Raw genomic sequence first — 26,884 nt, 5'->3', positions numbered from 1 at the left:
GAACCCCCCCCCCTTCTCTATAATACTCATACGCTCAGTCTACACACCCCTCTTCCTTCTCTCCCCTTCTCCCCTCTTCCCTCCCTGAACCCCATACCTCCACCCCATATACCCGAGCATACCCAACACACTCCCCATCCCAACACCACCCACCACACCCCTCCACCCCAATCCTAACCCGCTCCCCTTACTCGCAGCGACCAGTCCCCCAGCTACCATCCCCCCATACGTCCAATCGTCACACTCCACCTGCCCCTCATTCTCCAGTAGCCGCCAACTCCTATCCCGCCACTCGATCTCCTCTTTCCCGCGCATCTGCAGTGGTAGACCGACGCAGAGGAGACCGAAGGCTGTGAGTGCGCCGGTGGAGGTGGAGCGGAGGAGGGTGGGGAGGAGTGTGGTGGGTCTTGGGAGGGTGGTTGAGAGGGAAGGAGGCGGGGGAGGGACGGTGCGAGGTTTGGAAGGGAGGATGTTGAATTTGCGGAGGGTGAAGATGCTGCTTCCTAGGCCGAGGCCGATGAGGGATCCGGTTTGGAAGGCGCGCGTGAGGACGTGGGTTGCTAGGATGGCGTGGTGGTAGGGTTGGTCTTCGGCGTAGGGGGTATGGGGCCAGAGGCGGGACATGATTGTGCTTGTGGTGATGGCGATTATGGGAGATTGATGCTGCGATTGTGATACTGGTATGGAGGGTGGTCATGCAGGTAAGGTAGGTTGTGCGTAGTGAAGCTGTGGAAGTAGACTCGAGAGCTTGTTTGTTGCACGGATTTCAGAATTGTTGATTGTGGGAGTAAGGAATAGGTGTAGCAAAGGGGGCGGGCTGAGGCTGAAGACCTTCTTGTATTAGAATCTGGTGAGGGGTTCTTTTAGTAGCTTCAAATCTCAAAGCTTCAAAGCGTCCAGCTTACTGACGAGAGCGGAGATACAGACTGTCCGAATGCGACCCGGGAAGGTATCGCATCTTCAGCGAACTAATACATCCAATCGAGTGGAGTTCCACAAATTGAACGCCAGACCTGTGCTGTGCTGTGCTGTTGGATGCATGCATTAGTGATGCTCGTGGCTGGTGCCCACGATGTGGATGTTTGGTTTGGACTACGGCCGAGAAGTGAGAAGCCAGGAAGCCATGCTTTCCACGCTAAGATTCCAAGTCTGCAGTACAATACGCGAGTGCGAGACAACGACACTGATAACAATAAAACGCATACTCGTACAGTACATGCCTAGGTCCATGGGCATCTTTTGATTCTTTCTGGAATGCGGCTTCGGAATGTATTTTCTCGTTCGGCGACTTATCTGCAGGGCATCATCAGGCCAGGCTTCTTGATATAATATCCCCAGCGACTTCTTCCATGATCCATCCTTGCTAGCCATGCGCAGTCACTACTGTATAAGTATCAGGACGTTTATGGGCCAATTAATGAGCTGCCCACAGCATCCGCGCTGGCCGGAGCCGGGGTGTGGAGATCCGCGGCCAGCAAGCACTGCACCGCACCCCTCTCTTCACCCCGCATTGCCGCTATCGCCGACCAGAGCTCCCGTCTTCACTGCAGTTCAAGCCAATAAGGACAGAAGGCAAGATACCGAATAAGTACATCATGGCAGCTTGTTCAGTTTCTCTCTCCCACTCTCGTCTCTTGACATTATTTTCTTTCGCCCCCAACCGCTCTCCCCTCAGTCCATTCAATTGCAAACATGAGTTCCTCCGCAGTCCCCAGAAAGCTCTGGGAGCATCCCAACCCCCAAAGTACGGAGATGTACCGGTTCATGCAAGAAATAAACCAAAAATATAATTTAAATCTTAAGGTTGGAGCCCTGTTCTGATCCTCCTCCTTGTCTGACATCCCTTCACAGACATTCTGGGAGTTATACCAATACTCTATCAACAACCGAGCACAGTTCTGGGATCAAGCCTTCCACTTCCTCGAAATAATACACCATGGCACCTACGACACGGTAGTCGACGAGTCTGCACGAATCGACGCTGTCCCTATATGGTTCAAGGGTGTACATCTGAATTTTGCTGAGAATCTGCTCTATTCGAGAGAACCTGGTGCGCTGCCTTCAAAGCGGGGTAAAGCTGGCAAGGAAGACAATAAAGTGGCTGTGACGGAAGTCAGGGAGGGATATACGGAGGTTCGGGATGTTACGTGGGGACAATTGAGGAGGGAGGTGGCGGAGCTGGCTGATGCTATGAAAGCACATGGGGTGAAGAAGGGAGATAGGGTGGTGGTTGTGGCGAGCAACTCAGTGGATACCTTGAAGGTATTCTTTGCTGTTACGACGCTTGGTGGCCTTTTCAGCAGCAGCTCGACAGACATGGGGGTCCAGGGTGTTTTACAAAGGGCTTTGCAGGTTGCCCCTAAGGTATGATTAGCCAAATCTTTTCCGATTTCGACTAATTCCGGCAGTACATCTTCATGGATGACTTCGCCATATACAATGGTAAGAAGGTGGATCTTCGGGACAAGATGAAGCACATTGTAGAAGGAATGAAAGACATCACCGAGTTCCAAGGGATGGTTTCAATGCCTCGCTTCAAGGATCCAGTCGATATCAGCCAAGTTCCCAGAACAGAGACTCTCGCATCATTCGTATCAAAAGCAACTGGTACTGCTCCGGATTTCGAGCCCACAGCATTCAATGATCCCTTCTTCATCGCTTACTCCTCAGGAACAACTGGAAATCCAAAATGCATTGTCCACTCCGTCGGTGGCTGCATCCTCTCTTCTGCTAAAGAAGGAAAGCTGCACAGCCAACTCACCCCAAATAGCGTCGTCCTACAATACACCACAACAGGGTGGATCATGTATTTCAGCTCGGTGATGAATCTCCTTGCTGGTGCGCGTGTGATCTTGTACGACGGGAGTCCGTTCCAGCCTGATCTGAAAACTTTCGTGAGGATGATTGGCGAGCAGAAGGTTACAAAGTTGGGGACAAGTCCGAGATGGATGCATGAGATGCAGAAGAATAAGATCTCGCCGAGGGAGGTGACTGATCTAAGTGCGTTAGAAATGGTGACGAGCACGGGGATGGTGTTGAGTGATCAGTTGTTTGAGTGGTTTTATGACGTGGGGTTTCCTGCTCATGTTCAACTAGGGAATATATCTGGTGGTACAGACTTGGTATGTCATTCTTCCCCTTCCCTTAATTCACTGATCTCAGTTCTGACACTCTTGTAGGCGGGTTGCTTTGGCATGGTAAATTGCATTCCTTCGCCCATTAAACTCGTTCACTAACCGTCCAGGAAAACCCTCTCACGCCCGTCTACGTAGGAGGCACCCAAGGCCCCAGCCTCGGCACTCCCGTCTCAGTCTACGATTCTCTCAATCCCGGGGGCCGCGGTGTCCCAGGCTCCCCGGTTCCCCACGGCACCCCCGGCGAACTTGTCGCCCCATCCGCCTTCCCTAACATGCCTGTCTACCTCTGGAACGACCCATCCGGCTCCCGGTACTTCAGCGCCTACTTCGAAAAATACGACAACGTGTGGACGCACGGAGATTTCGTTATGTTTCATCCTATTACGAAAAATCTTATGTTTCTTGGGCGTGCGGATGGAGTGTTGAATCCGAGTGGTGTGCGGTTTGGGAGCGCAGAGATTTATTCGGTTATTGAGGAAGGGTTCCCAGCGGTGGCGGACAGTATCTGTGTGGGGCAGAGGAGGCCGAGCGATAGTGATGAGAGTGTGATGTTGTTTTTGATGATGAAGCCGGGGGAGAAGCTCACGAGTGGGCTTGTGAACAATGTCAAGACCGCCATCAGAAAGGCGTTGAGTGCGAGGCATGTGCCGAAATATGTTTTTGAGACGCCGGATATTCCTGTAAGTTCCAACGTGTCTGTGTTGTTTTATTTCTCTTCAAGTCACTAACTTCGAACTTAGACGACGGTGAATCTGAAGAAGGTCGAACTTCCTGTGAAGCAAATAGTTTCTGGTCAGATAATCAAACCAAGCGGGACGCTGTTGAACCCCAAATCGTTGGATTATTACTATCAATTTGCGAAAGTGGAGGAGTTGGTTGAGCCGAAGAGTAAACTGTAGGATATAATAGACAGGCATGGTATGCGCAACAATCTCCATCTCTGTCCCTTTAACATGGGAGGGGGGGTCAGACAGACAATCGCTTAAGCCCCATTTTCCTTAACTTGCTTATCCTCGATATATTTATCTTCACGGTATTACTTTCATTGATCATCTGGCTCCCCTCGTACTTCATCCAATCTTCAACCGCATCTACTTTCTTGTATTGTCAGTGTAGACCACTTTCAGCCCCACATATGTCACGTCTGCCACTCTTACTTACCCTACCCAATCTGAACCCCACTCTTGACAAGGAGCATAGCCAAGATCAGGAGAACCATTCCACAGCCAGTACTGGTAAGCATTCCATCAATCTGGAAATACTATGCCCAGCAAGCAAAGCGCAGGATATTACTAGAGACCAGAATGATAAGAGCAAGAATACAAAGGTATTTGAGGTTCCATGGAGATTCAAAATGTGTAGTTGCGCGATTTTACCTGAGATGTCTGTATTCCGAGGACTGAAATTTGATTTGTGGCCCTGCATGTTCAGCCTGGAGAGTACAATGGACTCTGTGCTAACCTTCCCGAAGTGTCTTGTTCTCGTTCGATTACCAAGTCGCGTGTTTGGTGAGGTTGAGACGTTGAGAGAATATTAATAACACGTAACCAAGGACGTTATTCAACATTATGAGTTCAGATGGCTCATGTACCTGGCTACAAAGCTTCTGATCTCTTTCAAGTTGATACAGATCCTTAAATGGCTATTGCAAGCACTTCAGTCCATAGATCACGTGATCAACTAAGCGAGAATTTGTAAACAACGCGCTGGCAATGAATATAAGTAAAGGACTTAAGCTTACTGGCACTAGCTGATAAGTCGTAAGTTGTAGTCAGTATAGTTTCACCTTTGTTCATTGTAACACAGTGCTGGGAAGCGGCCGATGTCACACTTAATCAGGTGCAAAGAATTAATGTAAAATGGAGGCCGGATATTTGCTCCAACCCCTATGAACACAATACTAGGACAGCTTACTGGTAACGTCATTTCGCTTGTTGGAAGTTTATCGACTATTGTTTTTACAAGATATTACCACCTGAACGGATTGAAGTGGCGCTGCGAATAGTAAGGTAACGTTAAGTTTGGCAGCTGGACCCCGTAGTGAAGGAACAGCCCGCAGCTTTGACAACCATATCGCTTAGAATTAGCTGGCCGCACTTGACCACTTTCGGGTTTGAACAAAACAAACAGCTTCTTTTCAACAGCTTCGGTAGGCGATACGAGCACATTGATACCTTCCGATGCGATGACGTGAATTCAGATTTCTCTGGCCTATGAAAGTGATAAGGCTACTACAGTGCCACCAGGTCACAGAGGATTCACGCTGGGTACTGACAAGTCAAGGCTTCCGTGGGACCATCTCAAACCCAGCGTATAGACGTCAATCGACCTTCGTTGAGGAGTGAATTTGGCAGATCAAGAAGGTTGCAACTGGTAAACCCTCAGTCTTTATTCAAAATGTCTTTCCCACGAGAATGGAAAAGAAGAACATGTCTTTTTCATATACAATAGCCTTTCCGCCACATTCTATCGAGGCTGTTAAGTGAGCCCTCTGTGGTGGCTCGGAGTAGACCGCAGGTATTGGAGGACTGCTTGAAGATAGACCGAGTACTTGAACACGAGTATTCAGCTGTTGCAATTAGTAACTAAAATTTGCTTCAAAAAGGGTTGCTCTACTTGATTACATTGCGTCCAGCAGACATTCCGGAATAGTCATACCGAACCCTGCAAAATTTATTTCTCCCGAGGTCGGTGGGGTGGTTCCCTGGTCAACGTACCAATCACGGGGTAGCGGGCTCGATAGGTATTCAAACCACTTATGTTACAAGCTTTTGTTATGAGACTCTAGATACCTAGATAATAGACGGAGAACGTGGATATGTGGAGAAAAGATCTTCGCATTTGTCGTTGTTTTAAATAACAATTTTGATGTAGAAGTGAATACAAAGCTTGGTAGAGATGTACTGCCTGTTTAGGCGAAGGTGGGGGTCGTTTGTGGCTTTACCTACCTACGTGATGGCTGGTATTCATTTCTACGCTAATAGAATCTTACTTTCCTTATCGTTACTTCATTAGGGAACATCAATCGTATTGCTATTGATTTTACAAGTAATTAACATAGTATTCTTGCCTTTATAATCTGTTGTTCTATTTGTTGACATATATGTGGACGCATTGTTGCCAATCCTCAGGTACCGGTGTCTCTTGACTACAGGACTGGTGAATCTATTTCGTTTTCAAGTTGGAAGACGCCTGCGCCACCTCAACAGCACGTTCGCCCTCCTCTCCGCCCACCATTGATCCGCCATCATTTGTTTTGGCCAGTTAAGAGGCAGAAAAACAGTTCTACAGAGATTTAGATACCCACCCATCCTTTGACATAACAGAAATAACCGGTACCAGAATCGAAATGGAAGGCCTTTTTCCGTCCCTAGGTTTGGTCCCTAGCATCTGAATCGCTCCGAGCGATGCCCTAGGCGCAGGAGCAGCAAATCGCACTCCGAATATTATTCCTCTGGACGGCAACCAGAATACTCGCTATAGAGTCCTGGACTTTGAGTTGATAGCAACAAACAAACCTCATGCACTATCAAAGGTCACCATGGACCCCGAAACTAAATATCCGCCTCGTCGAGTCACTGCCATCTGTGACAACCATCAATTTGCCCAAAGCTGGAAATATTGCCTGTGTCCTCTCGTCACGGCTTGGCTCGAATCGCTTCCTGTCACTTGGAATCTGGACATTATTCGACACGGCTTTCTTGTCCACGACGAATACGATGTTTCTGTTACTCCTATTGTTCTGAGATTGAGTGTTGGGCAAGAACGGCACATCTCAGATCAAGACGTAAACGATATTATGAAATCTCTTGCTGGTATAATTGCAAGGTGACTGGTCTGTCGAGGAGTAAGTACATCCACGTTGCATCGGTGGAATACCTTACGTATATTCGTTGACTGTGCTTAGGATTTTCATCGATATATGCAAGCTCGATTTGCGTTTCATCGATACCGTCCTACGATCTTTGATACATCTCATGTGTTCAGCGCTGCTTATAGTCGAAGTTTGCCTTCTCTTGGATCGTCAATTGGCCAGATGGCCAACGATATGCAGTGTAAGACAGGAACACTGACGGCGTACATTGACCAAGGGTCGAAGCTTTTTGGCTTCACAAATGGTCATACTCTGCCATCAGGTCTCGGTAGTAAAGCTGAGTGGCCTTCCCCAATGGATCAAAAGTGCTTTTCTAGGATCCTTGACCTGATTCTCCCAGCTTGGAAACCTGTTTCGACTATAAATTTAATATGGTTGAAAAGATTTTGTAACGGCGTAGGCAAGATCGTATCCTGAGCCAGAGGCCTTCTAGGGAATGGTTGATATCGCGACGAAGAAATGGGTCAATGGACTTGGAAAGGTAGATGCAACATCAAAAATCTGCGATTCTGAACTTGCTTACCTCGACTGGTGTCTTGTGGCTATCGAAAACCACAAGGCCAAGACGGTACAGCGTTCGAATGAGGTATCATGACCTTGTACGTTTTAAATAATAAGTAGTACTGACTGTCATAGTTCCCTTCTTTGTATGCTACAAGATGCAGCGTGGGTTCAACCACCCACTGCTAAGCTATTTTCCTGAGAAAGATGTCATTGCTGCTCAGACATACTTCAGCAGTGAACACACCAGTAAATGGCTGCGCCGAAGTTTATTTGAAGCCACCAAGTCTCACGACTCAGTACTGGGTTGTCGCAGAACGAAATACTATCGACAGAATCGTTCCAGACACTGTCAACGGCAAACCCACGGCTCAAGTTACTCTGATCACTCCTCGTGATTCGCCATACAGTGCTGTTTCGGCTAAAGCAGACTCGGGCTCCGTTGTGCTTAATGCTACTTCCAACCCTGTTGGGATGATCATTCCTGGTGGAGACAGAACAACGGAATCTCTGCAAGACTTGGCATATGTTTTGTCTCCTTAATAAGATATTACGGGATATTGAAAGGCGTAAAGGTTGGGTACTGGGAAGTGCCAAGCTTTGTTAGTGTAGAACGATATCTTTCCATTCGAAAAGCTAGCAGGGACTGGTATACATTAATAGTGGAACAGGATTAGCCCAAAGTCCAGTTTTGAATTAAAAGCATCTTTTTCCGAACAAATTATCCTGGGTAGCAGTCAATTTAGAGATTTTTGGTATTTTATCTATGTTCTCTAGATGACTAAACTCGCAGCCACTACCTGCAATTCCTAGTTAGCACCTTTGAGCTAAGATACAAAATCGTATGCCTGCTCACCAACGCAAGGCAGTCAATGATTAGGGTTTCGGCACGGGAAATTGTGATTAGAACATTGTACTCTTATTACACGACTAAATCGTAATGACTTTCCCATTGCTCATCTGCGACGCGTATCGTTTGGTAAGCCTGGAAACATCGGTAACATTAGACAAAGAGGTCAGAGATTATCGACATTGAGTTATCATGGAGAAAATTGAGTACACACGCGTTTTGAAGGTTGAGCCCGGCAAATAGCTTGCTTCTCTGTGTGGGTGTGCCTGCGGTCGTTTCTTGACTGGTCAGTACATTCTGCATTAGAATTACTCCTTTCCCTTCCTTCGTCTTAGTGTTCTTATCGGCATTTCAATCAACCTGATTGAAACAGTGTAGTCGTGCAAGCTGAAAATTTTCACGACTCTAACGCAGTGCATGCGAATTCTCATGGATCACTTCCAATGCAAAACCAAAGTTTACCTGTGAGAGGACGCTGGCTCAAAGAAGTAAGTAGTTGAAATGAAGGTGTGTTCTCATATAAATGATCTACATATCACAAGATCTCTGAGCACTGCTTATTTTTCTGTTGCATTTTACTTTAGTGCTCTTTGCATATTAGCACATGAAAAAATGGCTTTGGCTGGTGCTCTTTTCTTCCTCATAGTACTTCGGAGATCTTCGGGTAGACAAAGTCAATACCAGCATCGGAAGTCTCAAGTAAGCAACAGATAAGGAAATGTTTGAAAATCCACAATTCTGTTCTCTACTATATCGAGCTTGAGTGACAACCATCCTGCTTTTTCGGTGGTTCGTTATTCCCACCTCCTCTGGATGAACTGCTCGCTTATTCGACTCAGGCTAGCTGTGATCCACATACGCCACACCCGCTCCTGCATTAAGACATGCAACAAAGCATGCAAGAGTTGCGTTGAACATCTTTGGCCACTGACAGTACAGGCAATGCGATTGGATGTTAGAAAGATCAGCTGTGGTCAGCTGTGATTTGCAGATCTCACAAGTGATTATCTCCAGCGAGTTAAATTAGGGGATACGAGGAGTGCGTTCCTTACCCGACTGCCCATGTGCAGCTGAGATGTGGCCAAGGAAGAGGCTTATGTTTGCGATATGCAATAGAGCATCTGTCCCCTAGACAACTCAATAGACAGCCAATAAAGATATAAATGAAGGAACGAAACAAACGTGTTCTGCGTTCATTCTGGAAGGTGGGGCCAAAAAGTGCGATGTGCAACAAACCATTCATCTCTAAGACAGTTAGGCTGAAAAGGAAAATAAAGGAAAAAGGAAAGAAAGAAAAGGGTCATATTCAAGTGGAGGTATTTGTGGAATAGTCAGTCAGCGAGCCATGTCTTGCCCATCCATGGACCCTACTCATAATTAGCGTTGGAGTCAAGGTGCCTTCCATATCTGAGCTTTAAATCCATCTGAAAGAAAGTTATCGTAAGTCAGATCCGACAGATGCCTGTTCCCTAATCCATCGCATCGAGTAAAGATCACGGAATCTGAGGAAACTCCTTCAAACTCATTGTGAGTCTCTTGCTGACTCGGGCTTCCCTCCTTCATCTTCGCTCCATATGCTCCTCTTCCTTCTTTTCCTTTTCCTCCAAGGTATCTTTCTAATTTTCAAATCGAAGCGTGAGGTAAAGCATTCAGTTATCAGGTTTCTGTTTGTATTATCTTCTTTCCATTTCGATTTACAACTTGAACCCTCGGAGTTGTATTTAGCCTGGGCAGTATATGCCGACTCACTCTTGAACCATAGGATAAAGGACGAGTACACGTCCCGTCCTCTGCTTTGGCGATTCTTATATTCGCCATTTGAACAGAGACGAAGAACGAAGTGCTCGAAAACTGGATCCTTTTGTAATAATCCGTATTGTGACATCAGTTCTAGACTATTGTTGTTGTTATCCACATGTCTCGCCTCGTCATTCTTCCCAATGACGCCATGTATTTCATACACCTGGAAAGTTTGCCGGATTTTCTTAGAGACTTCTGTCTATTGTCTCGATCATACATTTTTCCACTGGGTTGCTGCTAGGAACACGAAGGTGTGGAGACAAACAATGTACTAACCGTTTATTCAACACTACTCTCGATATTCTCAAGCAACTTCACTTCCTCCGGTATATTCAAAAATTGGCGTTCCCAATCTCGTTTGGTATTTAGGAGTAGCATTTTGGAGATTCTCAACTTTGATTTCGTCAAGAGTGATGTGGAATCGTAAATCGGAGATGAATGAGCCGTTTCGATCTATCAATAGCAAGTGTAGTATGGTGGTGGGACACGTAGATATTATGATGGTTACATAGAAATAAATCTAGGCGAGAACAGATCAGAATTAGACCCGTGCCATATCAACGAAAGGTGGCAAGGTTTAGTGGAAGATGTGTGGTATTTGTCTCAAAGTATTATCAAAGCAGATTTATGTACTCTTTCGTCTATATGCATAATCACTATCTGCCTATCGTATCCTTTTGTCTTGTTCATATTTCAATATAAAAGAGTAGTTATCATGTCGCAATCTGATCTTGAGAGCCCTCAACTTGATATTCACAAGCGCGTTTCGAGATTAACAGTGAAAATTACACCACGATCTCAAACACGTGTTCAGTACGATGACCATTTCGCGGGCTATCTCTGAAGCTCTTCTATTTCTCCCTGACTAGGTTGCAGCGCATTGCGCTGGAGCTCACATGGGTAGGATAGAAAGGATGGCATAGGATATACTAGATACAGACTATTTGTCACACGAAGCTACAGACATTTGACGAAGACGAGAAGCCGACACCACGGCAGCCCACCAATATACTCTTCAAATCATAGAATGGGAGAAATCGAGTGATTAAAGATGCTGAGTGATCGTGTGCCATTTAAATATTGGAAGTAGCACACAAGTAAAGACATTCACATCAACAAGCTGGGAATATCGCCCTGCCTCGCTTACGCCATTACGCAAGATTATACAAAATTATACCTTTTATTTAAACTCATTGATATACTAACGGTTACGTTTCTTTTGTGTAAATATTTTATATAAGGTATTTTCTCGCTCACTCAATAGTTTATTGTACTCAGGTCCCCCTAAAGTCAATGTGAGAAGTCCCTGATAGCCAACCGTCGCAAAGTCTACTGCCTCGCTTATTTTCAGACTAAAGTAAACAAACGAAAGGCTCACAGCCAGATATTAGCATCGATACCTTATCATTGTCATCCCACCATGATAACTATCCCCTAAGCTGCCGTTAACACACTTTTACAGGGCGTAGTGCTGAAGCGAGGCGCTAAAGTTCTAGTGACTGCCTGAATTACAGGGTACATACGCTACGCTCGGCCCCTGGAGAAATATATGTTCTGAACGGCAGCTTAGGGGATAGCCAATAAAGTATATCGTAGAGCATTTCGGTCTTAAAACACCTTCAGAATTGAAAAAAAAACTTTGTATCTTGAAATGTGGGTTTTAGAACTGTTGATAAAGAAAGGCAAACTTGTCCCACGTCACACGAAATAGCACAAATTCTCCCAGAATGTACAACAAACGATTCCACAGGAAGGTTGGGGAGAAATATTAAATTTCTATTCTACAGGCATAGAAGTATTCACGCAGCGACTGTCGTTCGTGTGTTCACACTCTACTCCAGTCTCTAACAAGACTTCTAGACAAGCCCATGAGAGACATTGAAAGCTTGCAGACTCCGAACTTCAACCTAGAATGAAAATAAGCGCTTTGCTTCTATTTGGAGGATACGAACGTATCGCGAAAAGGTGGATATGACAAATGGCATCGGATTGCATCAATATGCAGCAGTATTTATCAGCCTTTTTCTTGAGATGTCTAGCGAAGCATAAGAAGATCCGTGGAAACTGAATGCTTGCGTAATTTTGATACACCAGACGTTGGAAGGTTCAGCATGATGGTACGAAACAGCTAGGCTGAATATCCAAGGAGAAGGTGTCCCTGTTTAGATAGTAGATCCACTTAGAGTAACACTGTTAGTCTGCCAACCCATGGTAGCCTCAACACAGAAATTTGTTGACAGAATCCTTGTACACGTGACCTGGATACCATGCCTGGAAGAAAAACCAGTCGCAGAACTATGGTGGTTTTCATGTGAACATATATCCTTAGCTTTCAACCACCGTATAGCAGCCACCACTTGATTTGAACACTGCAAGACTATTTCGGGATGAGTCAATTAGCAGGTATGTCTACTTAATATACTGGCCTGACAAAAAAAGCACTTCGATGCAGCTGACATTATTGTTCGGTAGGTAGTTAAGGCTGACTGAATGGGTATGGGACTTCTCAAGTCGCAATGCCTAGAGAGCCGCATGAAAATATTTTTAAAAGAGCCAGGCCGAGGACATTCCAGGACACCGAAATGAGCAGAGAGATATGGTTGACAGCCGAAGACGATTAGATCGCGTCGTTGAGTCTTGAACGGTGAGCAGCGATACCCACCGCCGTTCTTACGGCAATTATAATCATCATGTCCAGACAGACAAATGTATCATCGCTGGTACCGCACCTCCGTATGTTTTCCCCCTTAACTCAGCTGGAAAGGACAAGTTGGATGAGCTGGACGATGAAGTAAATGAAGGAATGTTGCAGGACAATACTGAAAGTGTGCAGATGGACAATGTGTTGAGAACGAAGCTTAATGTAGGGGTTTATATAAGGCATATGCAATGATGTTGAGCAATCCGAAGGTCATAACCTCTTTCATAGAATCGTGATGCTAGTATTTGATATTTTGGTTGAGGTTTGGCGTGCCAGTTCAACTTCTTTCACAAAGCTCGGTACTGTATGCAATGAAAGCATCGGATGCTGAATTCAAATCGTATCCTTTCTTGGATTATGCTTAATCGACACAAAGCATCGTTGACAGTCCTAAATTGGTCGCGACAAAAGTCGTTGTAGCAGGGAATGGAGAGACATGCGTAAGATTGAGAATAGAAGAAGGCTGGCAGACATATTGGTACAGGCCAGAAGATTATCTCTGTGCATCATAGCTAGGAGTTGCGAGTAAAATTTCCAGCGATGGTTGGGCAATCATCTTTAAAGATCACGTTTCCTTAGCGTGGGTCCGCGGAAAGGAGGCGGGTAAGAGGAACGACGTTGATGGGAATGGACATGCAACCTCAGTACTTGACGGTGACTTTTCTTGGCATCATAGGGAGGGAGTACTTTAGCGCCGAAGGTTGCAGGTGGTCATGGTCGGCCACGGTTACTTGCCAGCACAGCACCAACACATGTTTTAGAAGCTTATCATCTGCAGTTGGTCTTTAATCTTATGCTTAATTATCCTTGCAAAGAAACATTTGAGTTGTCGGTTTTGACCCAACGGCGAAGATTCGCGCCCGACCATACCACTGCGTGGTTCTGGCCGTGGCCGAAAATGTCTGACTTTGAGTCTCGCGAAGAATGTGCACTCTGAGCAAATATGACGTCCCAAGACCTAGTACTTTCTATTTCAGGGGCGAAGAGTCATACCATATCTGCACTTCCATACGTAGATTATGGAATTGTTGCCGTTGCGGGGTGACCAGCACACTTCGCACTGCAGCAGCCTGCGGCTCTCACAACAGAGCCAAAGGCTGCAGATTGAAGACTTCCAAAATTGATCGGAAAGGAAACTCAACACGACAACGACATTGCGTGCAGTGCCTCTACTTGACCCTGAGAGCGAGGTCCGAGGTCAATCGACTGCCAGTAGATGGATGGCCTCAGCATTCGAGCCATCACAATCACATGTTCTACAACAAAAGACATGAGGTCGCGGTGAAAGGCGTATCGTGCTAAGTCGCAATTTCCGACTGGCTAGGCGCGGCGGACAGCCCAGGTAAGGAAAATGGTTGACGGGCATGAAGAGTTGAAGAAACTCGCAGAAAACAAATGGTTGTCAGTGGTCATGTCGGGAACAGAGCTTCGGGATCCTATCTCTATCCTGATGATGACAGCCGCTTGGCTGCTTGAATCCAATGAGATTGCGTCCAAAGGTTTCGAAACGAAGACTCATGCTCATCCACTCGTGAACCACGTAAGCTCGCCAGATGTCCAGCTCGACAAGCAACCTGTTCGCGGATCAACTACCAAGAAGGTCTTGATGTTCACAAAATAAGGCCTCGGCCATGCTTGACTGTAGGGATGAACATTGCCACTTAAGGATATAAAAAGCATTAAGCTGTCAAAATTCATGCGATGCGATTGCCGAAGATATTTGTTAAATTCGACCATGATGCCGTGTGGCTGAGTGCACGAAATCTCGGGACATACAGTACTCGTACAGTCCCTACACGATGATCATCGTATCCATCGGAGCGGGGTCCTTTTAGAGGTTTCATGCAGAATATGGTGGCGGTGTGTCCGAACGGAGACATCCTGTCGCTCTCGTGATTCTGGTTCTTTCCTTTCCAGCCCCCTTTTCCCAGCATGGATGGAGGTGGGGAAAGGTCTGATCATACTGTAGCCGCTCGCTGAAATCCAGTGTAACGAGTAAGAACCATAAACCAAGTAACCTTATTCTGTCATCACAGGAAGGAATTTTCTACACAGGTCTGGAGTTTGACAACGAACTCGAGGATATCGTCCCTACTTTCCTATTCGATCATGACGAGACAGTCCCGGTTTCAACTCACCGGATAGCACCTCGCTAGTCGGCATAAGTCCGACAGCTTCCAGCCAGTCAGTGGCCAGGGGCCGGGTTTAGGCCCGGTCGCCTGGGGCTGACCTTCGGACGGCCAAGCGTAATCGGCTGGACAGGGGCGGAGCGTGCCAAAATAGGGGGGCTCGAGGGGGGCAGCAGGGACAGGCTCAGGGCTCTTCGGGCCCATTCAGGGGACCACATTTGCTGGACCGGCTGGACCAGGGAGCGATGCGCCGCATTCGTGGCACTGGGACGATGGGCCTCCTCACTGGCCAGCCTCCCTGGAGGCCCTGCCAAGCTTTGCCCTCTTCAGCCACTAACATAGGCGAGGGGCGATCATGCAAGGCCATTGGCTGCAGAGACATCGTCTGAATGCACACGCACGGCAAAAAGCACCTCCTGAACTGCTCAACCCTGAACAGATATCCTGACTCTTAGGAGATGCACTTTTTTAACTGGTGAGATGCCACATGAAGCTATCCTTTCGTTCCTGGCTAGAATATTTTGGCAGCAGCCGACATATCTAGTCAGGGGCAGCACGGCACGATGGCGATGTGATCAACCCCGTACTATGTTTCGCCAACCGTCGAAACAAATGTTCGCCAGCCTATCGAGCCCTTGCGCATTCCGCACGTCAGTGCTCGTCTGAACAGCGTTTGTCCCTGTGCCCAATCGATCATCTAAGCTTCATATTTGCTAGACCTTGATGAGGCAAGCTGGTCGAGTGGCCTGGTTGTCTCTCAAGCTTTCAGACTCATCCAGCGCGAGCTGAACATAGAGTGGCGTTTGTGGACCTCCCAGTGCGTGTTTGACAAGCAGGAGTGTCTTGGCTTCGACCTCCGATGGCCAGTCAAGGGCTGTGTTTAACGTGCACTCCCTGCAGCAATCCTCTCGATCCAGCAGCTGCAAGCAAGCTGGGGAACACAAGGGTCCTAGTACTGTACAGTAGTGCGTTCTGGTAGTGCCAGCAAGAGACCCATCGTCTGCCCCTTGCGAGAAAATAGTGGCCAGAATGGCACAGACAGAAGATATAAGATGGCCGGTCACCCTCTGTTTCAATTTTCTTCATCATCGACACTCTTGGCATCATTCTCGAGTCTTCTGCAATTTTCTCGGGCTAGTCCTTTTGTTCTTCGCCTTTTCGATTCCTTGCCTTGACATCTGCCTGTGGCAGTCTCAAACACATTCTTTCACCAGACGACCTCGAGCTTTCGAGCACCCACCGACCTAGCTGTCAACCAGTACATATATCATCAACTGCCAAGTTACACTCCTTAAACGACAACTTCACATCATCCAAAGAGACCATCTCGTCAGGAACGATTATTCTCAATCAACCAAAATCAATATGCTTTCATCAACCACCATCGCAATCTTCGGACTTGCAGCTCTTGGGAGCTCCCACATGGTGATGAACACTCCAACCCCATTCGGAAAATCCTCTCTCAACAACTCCCCTCTCGATGCCTCCGGGTCAGATTTCCCTTGCAAGCAACGACCTGGCGTATATGATGCCGAGGGGGCTAGCAACATATGGCCTCTGGGCTCAACTCAAAGCCTGTCTTTCACTGGCAGTGCCACCCATGGCGGAGGCTCATGCCAGGTATCCATCTCATACGACAAAGCTCCAACAGCGAGCAGCACCTGGAAAGTCATCCACTCTATCGAGGGTGGCTGCCCAATCAAGGGTGTCGCAGGCAACAACGGGGACAATGCAAACGCTGTGAACCCGGACTCGTATCCATTCAAAGTCCCAACTGATCTCCCAACTGGGACTGCTGTGATGGCATGGACTTGGTTCAACAAAATCGGCAACCGTGAGATGTACATGAACTGTGCGCCAATCACTCTTACTGCTGGGTCTTCCAAGCGCAGTGACGAAAACGAACTCGAGGCACGAAATGCGACTCAGCTGATGGAACGCGACCAAGCCGCCTACAGCTCTCTACCAGACATGTTCATCGCCAACATCAACAACGGATGCGGCACTCAGGACTCCACTGATCTGATCTTTCCAAACCCAGGAGACTCGCTTGAACTAGATGGACAAGCCACATCCAAAGCGTTAGCAACCCCGACTGGAGCTTCATGCGGAAAGGCTGTCGGTGGAGGGGCTACACCCACTGCTGGTGCTGGCAGTGGCGCGACCTCGGCAGCAGCCTCGTCGCCCAAGGCGACCCAGAAGCCAACCTCAGCTCCTGGTATTCCTGGAGGAGTCTTCGCAACAGTCAAGCCACCCGCAAGCCAAACAACTCTAGTACCAGTAGTTTCTGCCGCCCCAGCTGTATCCGCCGCCCCAGTAGAATCATCAGTCCCCAGCAGCGCTCCTGTTGCAAGCCCAGTCGCCTCTTCAGCCTCACCAGCGCCAAGCTCAGGAACATCTACCGGAACAACAGGCTCAGGAACTGCTGAAGTTGCTGGAAGTGCTTGCAGTACTGACGGCATGTGGAACTGCATCGGTGGAACATCCTTCCAACAATGTGCAAGTGGTACTTGGTCAGTTGTTCAACAACTTGCTGCTGGTACTACCTGCACCGCTGGACAATCTACCGCCATCAACATCACTGCCATCGGAAAGGCGAAGCGCGCCCTCAGATTTTCTAACGCCCATGTCCGTCGCCACCTCCACAAATCCTAGATCCATGCTTCATCGCCGGTCGATAAGCACAGTCTTTCCTTTCTTTGCATTTGGGGAGCAGCATAGGATGGCGTTTGGAACATTTCTTGTACATACCCTTTTGGCATTATGAGGAGGAGTTCATTGGATGGGGAGAGTACAGGTGCATATACCAGGTGAAAACACAAAAGAAGGGCACTTCGTATTGAAATAGCCCAATGAATCAAGACACTCTTTGATATGAAAACGCCCCCATTGCTGCAATGTGATGTGACAACTGATGTGATGTGACAATTGATTTGATGTCGTCGGGTCTAGACTGTCTTGACTCATGAAAGCTCGTCTCAACCAGCGCAGGAACCGTTTGAGTTCAGCATTAGGTTCATGTGGGGGTGAGAGAGGAAACAAGAGAGAAAAAACACTTGACATGTGCAAGGTGCACGAGCAAGCCCCAGAACAGAGGTGGTTTCAAGGGCCGCATGCGAGATGAAGCAAGGAAAGGAGGGAAGTCAAATGTGTTAGCCGGGTATTCTTGCTATGGGTAAAGTTAATATGAAATCTACAGTACTGTAGGAAGTCGGAATAAAGGTTAAAGTTTGTAGATCAAAGTATATTTGATAAGCAAAGAAAACAAGACCTGCTGGTCGCTTATCCGGTCCGGATACGAGTACGGGAGGATCGATTCGGCTATCGGCTGGCATTAGGAACTAAACGCAAGCGAAATGTGGGGTAAGGATAACTAAGCCAAGATACCGACCAACACCTACTCTACCATGTTGACCCAAATTCCTGCCCCTCATCAAGCCTGGGGAAAACCTTCCCCAGCGCTTGTACGGCTTTGGTTTGGCGCTGGATATCTAGCCCTTCGTCCGCAATTCGATCAATAGGAACAGGTATCGGTGGTCATTCTGTGCGCCTTTTCCTCCCCCGCAGCCATTATGCCTCCCCTCTCGATGAGCCGGTACTGCCATCCACGAGTGGTAGTGGAGGAGTCCAAGGAGGTTATCCTACCCAGGCGAACCAGCTATGCCCGCTCTTACGATGTCTTCCTTCTTTGACAAGCTACCTCAAAATTGCAATTCCAACGCTTGAAGCTCTCATCCTTCTAAGAAAACAAAAAACCTCCACAGACCACGCTCCTCTTGCCGAATACAGGATGTCCGATCCAAATTCCTCACCAACCGTCGACTATGGTAGAAACACGAACAGGGCAGATGTTTTGATCATCGGTGCAGGCATCTCTGGCATGACAATTGCGATTGATATGATACGCAAGGGCAACGGACGCAACTTCATTATTGTGGAGAAAGGCAATCAGGTTGGAGGAACATGGAATGATCAGCGGTATCCCGGATGCTGCTGCGTATGCTCGCCATACTCGCAGAGAGAGCTTCCAAGCTGATTAATCACAGGACGTCTGGAGCCACCTTTATTCGCTTTCATTCGAACCAAATGCAAGCTGGACCCGAGAATACCCTGGACAGGAGGAGATTCTCGACTACCTCGTGGATCTCGCACATAAGTATCAATTGTACAAACATATCCGCTTCAATTCCGCAGTGGAAGAAGCACAATGGGATGAGACAACATACACATGGAAGACAAAGATTGCTAGGTTGGGTAGCAAGGACTCCGAGTTTGGACAAAGCTACACGGTCACTTCAGACTTCCTTGTCTCTGGTGTTGGGCAACTGAATGTCCCTCAGTATCCTAACATTCAAGGCCTTGACTCGTTCACGGGAAAATTGATGCACTCGGCCAGATGGGATTGGGATTACGATCTGAAGGACAAGAAGGTTGGGATTATTGGCAATGGTGCCACTGCCGCCCAGATCATTCCAGAAATTGCAGCAGTCTGCAAGAGCTTGACAGTCTTCCAGAGGACTCCAAACTGGGTCATCCCTAGAGACGACAAGCCCATCACGCCGGCACGTCAAGCGGCTTACAAGTATCTACCATTCGTCCGCCGCAGGTATCGTGCAGGCTTGATGGATTGTAGAGAATCATTCTTCGATGTAGTCTTTGATGTCAAATCACCTGTGCATGAGTTCATGATGTCCGTGTCAAAGAATCAGATGGAAGCCCAACTCCCAGGGGAGAAGTATGCCAAGTTGCGTGAGCAGCTACAGCCTCACTACGCGGTTGGATGCAAACGAGTCATCATCACTGATGACTACTTCCCGACGTTCACTCGCCCGAATGTGCTCCTTGAAATTATGCCGATTCAAAACATTACTTACAATGGCGTCAAGGTTGAAGGCGGCAGGGAGCACGATTTCGACCTTCTTATTCTGGCAACAGGTTTTAAGACCACTCAGTTCATGTACCCAATCAAGATATATGGTTCGAGCGGCAGGTCGATTGAAGACATATGGTCCTCTGGCGCATCTGCATATCTTGGAATGACAGTTCCAACCCTCCCAAATTTTAGCATGCTCTACGGTAAGCATCTCTGGAATTCTGCTCTGCTACTTTCCCTTGTTGACTATCTCTCAGGCCCAAACACAAATCTTGGACACAACAGCATCATCCTCATGATCGAAGCGCAGGCGCTGTATATCAACACATTGATCAGCAAGGTGAAAGCTGCAAGGTCTAAAGGCGAGAAACTTCGGATTGAGCCAAAGATTAAAGTCGTTGAGACGTACAACAAGGAGATCCAGTGTCGTCTAGCCGAGTCTGCATTCGCGGATCCGAATTGCAATTCCTGGTACAAGAATGAGGCAGGCTTGATTACAAATAATTGGGCTGATGCCGTAATTCCATATCAGAAAAGAACGAGCTATATCGACTGGGATGACTTTGATGTTATTGGTTCTGGAGCGGCCGAAGTCAAAGCAGAGGGGATAACAAAATGGGCAAGAGTTATTGAAGAGACGCAGGTGTCGAATACAGCATTACTTGCCGGTCTCCTTACCACAGCAGGGGCAGTGGCGGCTGGCGCCATGTACAGGAACTCTCTCAAGGCTATGTTGCGAAATTGAGATGTATTGGTATCTAATGCTTGCCCGATTTTCTTACCATATATGGAATTGTACAACATAGTATTAGTACACTGATAGGCACGTATCATTTCTTGAAATGTCCGCATGCTTTTGGCTCGACTCCACTTTCCATTCATGAGGTTGCTCCTGTCTTGCCATTTCCAGTGCCATACTTCCTCACATTTCGCTCAACCCAAATCCCTAAGCCACCTAACCCATACTACTAATCGTATGGCCTGGATGATGCTGTAAGTGATGTTTGACTTCTGAATCATGACCACCACATGTCTTCTGCAAAGTGTCCTTAGACACGAGAATTCGATAGTTTCGATGCTGGGTCGTTTGCCCAATAGTTCACCTTCCAGTCCTTCAACGCTTCCCCTTCTTCTTGGCCGCCGAATTTTCTTCCTGCACAAAACCTCCCTTCACAAACGAGTCCCGCGCAACTGTATTGATGATGCTAAATCTCTTGGGCCCTAATTGATGACCACCGTACCCTGCAATAAGCAGACAGTCAGCCATTACTCATGTATACACAGGTCTCGCGATGATTTTTGGAACTCAGGTGTTCCAGGGTCACTGGTGGTAGGAGGCGAGGGTTTGGCTCTGCCCGAATGACGCACATCTGGTAATTACTACCATAACATTCCAGACATCCATCAATTGCATCAGATGAAGCACACGTCCTCCCGCAGCCGTCTCTCCATCATCGTCGCAGTCTTGATATGATACTCCGTTAGCCCCCTTGATACGCCAGGCCGTTATATTATGTGTTGCAGAGCGGACTTTCTTGTCGTTGTCCAGCAGATGTTGGAGATATTGTTTGGCTTGATCGGGCGAGGAGACTGGGGCAGCTCGTGCAACAAATACGGACTTCATCTCTACCACAATGTCCGACAGGGTCCATGGAACATGCTGCTCGAGTGGCGAGTTATCTTCGATTCTTGGTGTATTGCCGCCTATGGAATTTTCGTTTTCATGCGAGTCCCCAGGTTCCAGTACACGTATCACATCTGGTGCTGAGGTACTGCTGTTTACTTCCTCGATGACATCGAACAAACAGACTTCGCCTGGCTGGTAAAGCCTTCCGAGAGCATCGCGGAAGACGTCGACGATATGCGCAGCATCGCCTTTGCGGGAGTGACCTCCAGAGCTCTCTGTGCCGAGAACTGACGGCGGGCTGGAGGGGTAGTCGGGAGGAAAGCTCACTCTCAGCGAGGTATCGTGCTGAGGAAGTTGTAACACAAAGACATACTGCTCGCTGGTAGCAACGAGAGACGCATCTCCATAAATGGAATTGATGGCCTCGACCTCATTGTAAAGGTCTTCGTTCATCTCGAAAGCTGGGAAGTTGGTTGGGAAATGCTGCACGGTGGTTGGTGGGTCGGTAGCGCTTATCCAAATACCACAATCGGCGCCTGCAGCGTCCTTAGCGTGGTTTCAGGAGCATGAGATGGTTCTATTCTTAGCCTCTTTCTTCTCTCTTCATTTTGTTCACATTACGTCTCTGAAAAATGGAATTGACACGAGTCTGAGAAAAACAAGTGAGCGGAATTTATGCTATCCAAGAACAGGACATTGAGAACTGCTTATAGACGCTCGGCTTTGGTACTGTTCATCCATGGGTCTGGAAGCCTCACTCCACATCTCTGTCAGGATCCCTATCCAGACATCCTCCACAGTGGCCCGCACAACGCGCCATACAGCCAACAGCATGGTTACATTTGACGCCCCCAAGAGGCTTGCCGCCCTTCCTGCTTGATGATATTCGGCTATTTTCAGTGTATGTTGGTGTTTCAAGGCTGAGTGTCGTTCATATATACGAGAGGGTTAGGTTTTACTTCCCATCTTCCTTCTGTAATATCTTTTCTGTCGCAAGTCATCTTTCGGTGATAAGTACTATTTTTCCTGCATTATTTCCTTGCCATGTTAATTCGCTCCCTTCTGAAACATAATGCCTCGGTCTTGGTGACACAGCCAAAGACGGCGACAGGTTCTACCGTGGTGTCAGTGCATTCAGTTCAAGACGAAAGATTTGACGAAACCCGTACTCAAAGGTTGGTTGGACTGTGCCGTCGGAAAGCATGTCTTGCTTCTTTGCTGCCCCAGAACAGTCATGGTATGTATGGGCTGGATCTGTTCTCCCTGGCTCTTTTCGTCGAGGCCTAACAAGGCATCTCAGGAGGTTGGAAACCTGTCACACTCCGGAGTCCAATACTCGGGGTGTTTGTTCTCATCTCGATTATCATGATAGCTGCCCTAGAAGTCTTATCACACATCAGCTCACAAGATGGCAATGGTGGCGGCTTGGTGTTTGCGACGAATGTTGAAAGTATTTCGACCGCCGCGTCGTTTGGGTACATCACCTATCTTTATGTCCCAAACTGCGCTGAAAGATAGTTGTAGTTATCTGTACTTTCCCACCATTCTTGCAGTCTGCTATAGCATGATCTGGAGGTATGTGTAACTCTTATGCTAGCACAAATCCTTCACTGATACGCTTTCAAGTTGGGTTGATCTGGACGTCAAGCGCTTGGAACCTTGGTTTCAGCTTTCAAAATCCAAAGGCGCGCAAGCTCAGAACTCCTTGCTACTTCAGTATCCATTCGATTTTTTACCATTTGTCCCATTATCAGCTCTCAAAAGGAGGTAAGATACAACTTCTCGAAAGCTAATACGTTTTCTGACCGAACTTGAGACATTGGAGCGTGTTTTTGGCAGGCACTATTATGCTTGTGGTTTTCTGGGCCATAACACCCCTTCAGTCAGCCATCTTCAACACTGGAGTGGTCACGAGATCGAAGCATATTGATATGGGCACCACAGCTACCCTCGTCTCCTTGGATCGACAGGCCCATGTTCTGAATGCCAATTTCCTCAACGTAGCATACGCAATATCATGGCTTGGCCAGAAATTGCCAGGCTTCACCACTGCGAACTACACAGTCCTTCCTTTCGGACCAACAACACTGGTCCAGAGATCCTTGCCGTCCGAGACTTGGACAGCTGCCAGAGATGCATTCGGCACTTCTATATCATGTTCTCCGGCAATCGTTGAGGTGGAGAAACTCGGCTATACTTTTCGCAATGGCAAAGGCTGTTCTGTATCGCAAATAAATCTACCGGTATCACACGACTTTGGGAGCCATATGATCAACTACATCGGATATTTCAGCAATCCTCACGTTGACTGGTCACTCCAGAACCCTAATTGTACTGCCGAGTTCTCGAACAACTTTCTAGCCTTATACGCATCCGGCAAGTCTCATGTTCAGGGCGGCATTTACAGCAATATCACTGCGCTGTTTTGTGAGACGAGTTACAGCTCCCATTCCGTCACAGTTACCGTAAACGCCTCAGACAACACAATTGTTCATCAAAAGCTAGCATACCAGTCACGGAGTAGCTCTGGTGCTCAAAGTATTCAAGGCATCCTCAATACCACCGCTTTTGAGTATGTCCTGGCTACTGGTGTCAATCCAACGAACCAAAAGGTCAATCTCCCTGATAGGGCAGTTCTAGAGCAGTATCCACGCCTCATGAAATACAATCTAACGTGGCCGGTTTCCAACATGGTAGGCTTCGCAGTAGCTCTTAATCCTTCCAGGGTGGATGATTTAGCCGAGTCTACAGCCTTGAAAGTTGCCTTCGAACGAGCGCATCAACTCCTCTTCACGACCGCATTTAATTCCTTGCTGGAACCTGTGACTGAGACCAATTCCTCCGACAGCGTTGCTGGTCTTCTTGAGGACAGCCCTGGAGCCATCATCTTAGTTCGGCCTGTGGCTATAGCGGTAGAAATAGCGCTAGCTATTGTCGCGATCATGACATTACTTCTCTGGTTCCACTCGCATTCCCGACAAAGCAGTCTGGAGACAGACCCTTCTTCGATTGCTGATCTTATGGCGGTCTTACAAGCAGGCCAAATATCCCGGAAGGAGTCGCATTCAACCATGGACTTTGCCCGAACGACCGTAGATGAAGGTCTATCACAAGAAGTATACTGTTTGACCACAAGGATACCGGGAGAAAAGGTCAACGCTCAGGCCGAGAGAGCCCGCGACTTACCTTTCGGATCCTCAACCACGATTCAATCTACTTCAGGACATGACGAGATCCCTCCATTGAGACCAGTTGAACTCCGTATATGGTCAGGCGCGGCCTTCGTTATTGTACTAGGTACAGCAATCATAGGTTTGACCGTCCTGAACTCCCAGATCCTCAAACACAACGGTAATAATCTGGGATAGTTTTCAGGCCTTGCACTTGCTAATCGTGAGAAGGGCTTACACTTCCATCCTCTAACCCTACAGTCCTCTCCATCATCGAAAACTACGTACCCACAATTTTTGCCACGTTGCTAGAGCCTATCTGGATCGTGCTGAATCGTCATTTGTGCTTACTGAAGCCGTTTGATGAGTTACGAAAAGGAAACGCAATGTCCGCAAGGTCCGTAGAAGCCCGGTATACTTCGCTACCACCACCCTTGATAGTTTGGAGAGCGCTTCGCTCGGGGCATTTTCTTCTTGCGGCCGTCTGCTTGACTGTCATCTCGTCAAACTTTCTCGCAGTTTCACTCAGCACGTTGATCAACGAGGGCCAAACGACTGCGAACTACTCTTTTACTTCTGAAAGACAGCTTCTTCCAAATTTCAATAACACCAGAATTCGGATCGACGGAATAGGAGGACCTGCCATCTCATACTTTGATCATTTCTACATCGAAATGTCAAACATCACCAGCAATACTACGTTACCTCCTTGGGTAGACGCAGCCAATTACTATTTGCCGTTTACCCCTGGCAACGCAAACCAAATCTCGAACAATGATATCTCCGCTGTCCTGAAAGGGTTCAGAGGTACTACAACAGGGTTCGGCGCCCAGGTAAACTGTAACAGCTTGTCTCAAAACGAAGAGATTGACGGATATGAATTTAAAACAAGTGAGGATGGGTTGACTGCTTTCCTTTCAACTTCGCACCAGCTTCCTAATGGCACTCGAACCACTTGTGTTTCCCTAGCAGTCACGAACGCACTGAACGAAACCATCGGCTTTCGAAGTAATTTTCCGACAGGGAACATAGGATTAGAAGTCATGCAATCGATGTTCCCAGCCAAAGGTCTTGACGACGGAGGATTTTGCTCAAGTTTGCTGGTTGCCGGATGGGTGCGAGCGTCCTCAACCGTTGTCTTTGATCTTGAAACAGGGGCGATTAATTCGACACAGATCGCGAATGTGTCCAGTACCTTTCTCTCCTGCACTGCAACAGTGGAAACCAGCAACTTTGACGTTGTAGTGGACACGACTGGTCGGATAGTCAGTTCGAACCGTACGAGCCTCTTTACAGCCAACAAAACATCACTTTTCTCAGGCAATGGGTCGACTGAGCTCAGCCTCTTCCAAGAGACTGTCGATCTTCTAGCTCCGGTCATGGCAAAGAGGTTTCAATGGCACAATACGAGTGTAACCTCGGATTGGATGAATTCTCTTCTTGCTATTGAGCTAAACTCACAACGCCTAGTCGATCCGGCAGCCTCTGCACCGAATGGATCTGAAATTACACCCATGGTGAAGCAATTGTATACAAAGCTCTTCGCCATACTGCTTGGCTTGAACTCAGATAGAGTGTTTGCCCACTCTTCGGTTCAAGCAAGCGAGCCCTTCGAGGAAATTATTGAAGTTTCGAGGATATTCTTGTCCCCACCCATGCTCATAGTGTCAGTTACAATCCTGGTCTTCCATCTCGTCATGGCTATCATATACTATATGTACAGGCCAAGGAACTTTTTGCCACGAATGCCGACCTCCTTGGCAGCTATTTTCTCATATGTATATGCCAGCAGGGCGATACAAGACTTTAGCTATACTAGGAAGGAATCGGGTGATAAGAATGCTGGGCAGAGATTTGGATATGGGAGATTTGTGGGAATCGATGGGAAAACCCATGTTGGGATCGAGCAGCAGCGGTTTGTGGTGCCACTGAAGAGTCGGAACCCGGAAGTGAGGAAGAGGAAATGGGCCCGAACATTTGAAAGAGAGGATGAACGGCAGCCAAAGACTTGGATTTAAACTCATGGTTCTGTAACGAATTTCTCTGAAATAGAGAAGTCTATTGTATCTGCAGAAAAGGTTGCAGTTTGGGATTTCTTGCCGACCAGTAGTTGAAGCTATTCAGACAAAGTTTTAGTCGTTCAGTTGCGCAATGAAGGTAAGTCCAATCAATTTTTGTCATCTGTTGATTGTTCAAGGCAGGGTAGCGTGCGAATTTCCTGT

At 47.5% G+C, this 26,884-nt stretch overlaps 7 protein-coding genes across 7 annotated transcripts; 5 read left to right on the top strand and 2 right to left on the bottom strand.

The window, feature by feature from the left end:
* Positions 1–39: 39 nt before the first annotated feature.
* ONS95_008785 (uncharacterized protein) lies at positions 40–2,225 on the bottom strand (the record flags this gene model as incomplete). The annotated part of the gene is made up of 2 exons (XM_058502338.1): positions 906–2,225; positions 40–847 (listed from the first exon to the last, which is right to left on the bottom strand). The coding sequence occupies exon 2, from the start codon at positions 622–624 to the stop codon at positions 40–42; it is 585 nt and encodes a 194-aa protein (XP_058361266.1). The 5' UTR covers positions 625–847; positions 906–2,225.
* ONS95_008784 (uncharacterized protein) lies at positions 84–4,170 on the top strand. The gene is made up of 6 exons (XM_058502337.1): positions 84–1,803; positions 1,852–2,364; positions 2,409–3,122; positions 3,180–3,197; positions 3,245–3,817; positions 3,878–4,170. Exons 1-6 carry the CDS (start codon positions 1,693–1,695, stop codon positions 4,034–4,036), a joined length of 2,088 nt encoding a protein of 695 aa, XP_058361265.1. The 5' UTR covers positions 84–1,692; the 3' UTR covers positions 4,037–4,170.
* A 3,549-nt stretch (positions 4,171–7,719) lies between these two features.
* Positions 7,720–8,055, top strand: ONS95_008783 (uncharacterized protein; the record flags this gene model as incomplete). Its single annotated transcript, XM_058502336.1, has 1 exon — positions 7,720–8,055. One exon carries the CDS (start codon positions 7,720–7,722, stop codon positions 8,053–8,055), a length of 336 nt encoding a protein of 111 aa, XP_058361264.1.
* Positions 8,056–16,086: 8,031 nt separating this feature from the next.
* ONS95_008782 (uncharacterized protein) lies at positions 16,087–17,869 on the top strand. Its single transcript, XM_058502335.1, has one exon. It carries the CDS (start codon positions 16,358–16,360, stop codon positions 17,645–17,647), a length of 1,290 nt encoding a protein of 429 aa, XP_058361263.1. The 5' UTR covers positions 16,087–16,357; the 3' UTR covers positions 17,648–17,869.
* A 531-nt stretch (positions 17,870–18,400) lies between these two features.
* ONS95_008781 (uncharacterized protein) lies at positions 18,401–20,708 on the top strand. Its single transcript, XM_058502334.1, has 2 exons — positions 18,401–18,989; positions 19,039–20,708. Exons 1-2 carry the CDS (start codon positions 18,783–18,785, stop codon positions 20,608–20,610), a joined length of 1,779 nt encoding a protein of 592 aa, XP_058361262.1. The 5' UTR covers positions 18,401–18,782; the 3' UTR covers positions 20,611–20,708.
* Positions 20,709–22,116, bottom strand: YIH1 (eIF2 kinase Gcn2p negative regulator). The gene has a single exon (XM_058502333.1). It carries the CDS (start codon positions 21,943–21,945, stop codon positions 21,187–21,189), a length of 759 nt encoding a protein of 252 aa, XP_058361261.1. The 5' UTR covers positions 21,946–22,116; the 3' UTR covers positions 20,709–21,186.
* Positions 22,117–22,536: 420 nt separating this feature from the next.
* ONS95_008779 (uncharacterized protein) lies at positions 22,537–26,680 on the top strand (the record flags this gene model as incomplete). The annotated part of the gene is made up of 6 exons (XM_058502332.1): positions 22,537–22,729; positions 22,793–22,967; positions 23,017–23,067; positions 23,119–23,259; positions 23,309–24,843; positions 24,894–26,680. The coding sequence occupies 6 exons, from the start codon at positions 22,537–22,539 to the stop codon at positions 26,678–26,680; spliced, it is 3,882 nt and encodes a 1,293-aa protein (XP_058361260.1).
* Between the last annotated feature and the right edge of the window lie 204 nt (positions 26,681–26,884).

The sequence above is a fragment of the Cadophora gregata genome, assembly GCF_030347475.1.
Source record: "Cadophora gregata isolate MNR1 chromosome Unknown scaffold_3, whole genome shotgun sequence".
Taxonomy (NCBI): Eukaryota; Fungi; Ascomycota; class Leotiomycetes; order Helotiales; family Ploettnerulaceae; genus Cadophora; species Cadophora gregata.
This window is presented reverse-complemented; position numbering and strand designations above follow the sequence as displayed.

Coding starts and splice junctions, on each gene's coding strand:
- ONS95_008784 (XM_058502337.1), top strand. CDS start 1,693: ATGAGTTCCTCCGCAGTCCCCAGAAAGCTCTGGGAGCATCCCAACCCC. Junction 2,365..2,408: donor CTTTGCAGGTTGCCCCTAAG/GTATGATTAGCC, acceptor TAATTCCGGCAG/TACATCTTCATGGATGACTT. Junction 3,818..3,877: donor TTGAGACGCCGGATATTCCT/GTAAGTTCCAAC, acceptor CTTCGAACTTAG/ACGACGGTGAATCTGAAGAA.
- ONS95_008782 (XM_058502335.1), top strand. CDS start 16,358: ATGCTTTCATCAACCACCATCGCAATCTTCGGACTTGCAGCTCTTGGG.
- ONS95_008781 (XM_058502334.1), top strand. CDS start 18,783: ATGTCCGATCCAAATTCCTCACCAACCGTCGACTATGGTAGAAACACG. Junction 18,990..19,038: donor GGTATCCCGGATGCTGCTGC/GTATGCTCGCCA, acceptor GATTAATCACAG/GACGTCTGGAGCCACCTTTA.
- YIH1 (XM_058502333.1), bottom strand. CDS start 21,945: ATGAACGAAGACCTTTACAATGAGGTCGAGGCCATCAATTCCATTTAT.